We start from the raw sequence: 2,861 nt of genomic DNA, 5'->3' as shown, positions 1-2,861 counted from the left end.
GAGCGGCAGGAAGCCGGTCACACTCCGGCCTCCGGCAGGAAAACAAACAAAAGGCTGGGTGGCTTCTAGCGGACAACCAGCCGCTCTCCCTGGAAAAGTTACCCTGCAGCTCCCCTCGCCGGCCCAGCGAGTCCCTGCAGCGTCCAGCTTGGCTCGGGAGCCCAGAGCTCAACCACCGCCCTGGCTGCCCGGGCCACCGTGCCCTCCAAGACGCAGAGGTGGGGACGTCCGAGCACTTAGCACGCGCCTATTACGAAAGATGAAGTTTGCTGGTTTCAGAAACGTACCCGAGGTTACACGACGTTGGGATGTTACCAGTGTCATTGAATTGTACAATCACTAATGTTTAAAACGGCAAATTTTGTTATCTGTATTACACCGAAAACATGTTTAGAATAAAACCACAACCTGTAGGTGTTCATTTGAACATTTAAGACTTTTAAAAAAAATATACTTTTAGCAGCTCAAGTTTGAAAAACTGGACTCTTACCCAGGTAGTAAACAGACTAGGTAACCTTTTACAAGAGCCCTTTCTGGGTAATTAAGTTATATGAAATCTGACGTTAGACATCTAACTTTTAAGCACATTCATTTCTATCATAAATTATACTGTAGATTTGGCCTTAAACTCTTATAATGCTTGACTGTGAAGCTGGGGTGGGGGGGGCACAAACCTGCTTCCCAGTCCCTAGTTTAAATTTACACAACTCCTGTAAGCCAATGGGTCTCAAGCATTTCAGGAGCATGAGTCACCTGGGGAGCTATTTAAACCAATTACCGGCCACACACTGCAGCTTCCAGCGCCATTCTGCTGGTGACTGTGTTAGGACGCCCTAAGTACACAACTTTAATTCATAAATCAGTAATCCTTTAACACTTTGGAGGTCCTTCTCTGAGTTTAAATTTTCCACCTCATCACCATATCAAGCTTTTAAATGTTTTGTTTCTGAATCTAAAGGCTGAACAGTGTTCTTTTTTTCCAGAAAGAATCTTACCAAAGACTGGAATTCCTTTCTTGCTCCTTTTCCCCAAAGGGAAAGGATTCCCTGGCTACTTGGCAAATATGTTACACTTATCTAAATTTGTGTTTACCTATATAACAGCCCAACTATACAGCAAATAAAAATCGCAAATGATGAGTAAAAAGACAGGGAATCAAGGAGCCTAGAAAATCATGCACTACTAGCATAATAAATAATTTGGTGTTGGGGGGGGCAGTATCGGGAATTGAACTCTGGTCCTTGAGCTTGGTAAGGCAGGGGGCGGAACTACTGAGCTAAATCCCCGGTCCAAAAAGTAATTTTTACGGTAACTAAAATGACCATTTTCGATAAACTTCAGTTGTCAACCAGTATACCAGGCAAGTAGAGGGAGTGTCCTGGTCTACACTTAGCAAGGGTCCACTGGGTTAGAAAGTAGATCAGTAGTTTTGGTCCTGGGAAAATTAAAAGCCCGCAAGAATAACATGGTAACATCTAATATAATATAGCTCTGTAATAAGCACTATTGGATTTAATGGATCTGATTAAAATAGAAAATTAGTAGCTGTGAAGCATGCCATATTTTAGTATTGGGTACTCAACTTATCTTCTCAAATTTTATTTTATTAAGCTCTATTTTTAATTACTTGCTAGAATAATAGAAAGCTGAGCTAAATGACCAAGATACTTCGGGAAAGCATTCAACAATGAACAGACTGTTCTGAAGCAACTTAAACCATCCTTTGCAAGGCTGATCTTTATAATTCAACATTTTATTCTGTTAAACATCCAGTTAGCTCTTTTCCATTTAAATTTCAAAATCCAACTTTTAAAGAACCATTGGGAGAAACTTTTCCTTAAAAGACATAAATCCTAGAATCTCTTTTAGAAGCTAAAAACTATTACATTGTTGGCCTGCGCTAAAGACAGAAATATTTTTTATGATAGCTGATTTAGGATGTAAATAAAAACCCGCTCGAAGGGTGTGTCCTAAAATGAAAAATACAACATTCGGATTACCTTACGGTAGTTCATTCACCACTCCTCCGGCTTTTAGCTCTGTGCCTAAGATGTACTGATTTTCTAAAAACTAAAAACTCCAGAATAAAATAGAATAAATGGAGTAGAAATTTAAATTCTAAATGAACGTGAGATCTTGGAATGCTGATGACTATTGGTCCCTGGCACTTGGAGAAACTTTAGATATTCGGTAGATATTTGCTCAATGAAGGTAATAAGTTGTGACTCCTGTATGCTTTCACAGAACTTGCAAAACCGTAGTAAAAAAGACTAAAAGTGTGAAGTCAAGAGTGTCTTTCCTTGACTTGAAATCGGGTGTTTGGTTTTTAAAAGGCAGGGCAAGGCCCGCGTTTAAATTCCGGCTCTCTACGTGAATCGGTCGACTACAAACCCCACAGTGCCTCGCGGGAGCCACCTCTGAGACTCAGGCTCCTTAGTACCGGAGCCGCACGGGCCATCGCATTGCATCATGGGACCTGTAATGAGACGTTCCTTGCGTCTGCTTTTTTTCATACTCTTCCCTGCTGCGCACGTAAGCACGTCTTTCCCACAATTTCTGGCCTGTGCGCCTGAGTTTAATCTTTATAAGCACCTGTGACTTATCGAATTTGCTGCTCCCTGCAGTCCAGGCGCGGCACTTAAGAATCCCCATCACCGTGTAGCGACCGTCCCGAGCGTCCAGTTCTAGTGTCCTCAGGGCGGATTGGCTCAAGGCCCAGCTCTAAGCTTGGGTAGAGATATCTTTGGGGTACCGCCTGCTCCTGTCTACCTCGGGGCTCACTAGGCCCGACGAGAGGTCGACTGGGCAGGTCGCCGACCAACCGGCCCTGACGGTCGCGGGCTGCACGCTGGGGCCACCGC

The 2,861-nt window shown here is 43.3% G+C and overlaps 2 protein-coding genes across 2 annotated transcripts in view; one reads left to right on the top strand and one right to left on the bottom strand.

Annotated features, from left to right (window-relative positions):
• The window catches only part of Cilk1 (ciliogenesis associated kinase 1), a 58,755-nt gene extending 55,902 nt beyond the window's left edge, over positions 1–2,853 (bottom strand). Inside the window, exon 1 of the mRNA XM_010630817.3 lies at positions 2,593–2,853. The gene's annotated coding sequence lies outside the window, so the exon portion shown is untranslated. The remainder of the gene's footprint in view (positions 1–2,592) is intronic.
• The window catches only part of Fbxo9 (F-box protein 9), a 37,121-nt gene continuing 36,730 nt past the window's right edge, over positions 2,471–2,861 (top strand). The window contains exon 1 of the mRNA XM_010630818.2: positions 2,471–2,532. Coding sequence (XP_010629120.2) covers positions 2,482–2,532 — 51 coding nt within the window. The 5' untranslated portion in view covers positions 2,471–2,481. The remainder of the gene's footprint in view (positions 2,533–2,861) is intronic.

Source organism: Fukomys damarensis, unplaced genomic scaffold (genome assembly GCF_012274545.1).
Source record: "Fukomys damarensis isolate Sample0158 unplaced genomic scaffold, DMR_v1.0_HiC HiC_scaffold_14, whole genome shotgun sequence".
NCBI lineage: Eukaryota > Metazoa > Chordata > Mammalia > Rodentia > Bathyergidae > Fukomys > Fukomys damarensis.
Note: the sequence above shows the minus strand (reverse complement) of the source record. Positions and strands in the feature narration are given on the sequence as shown.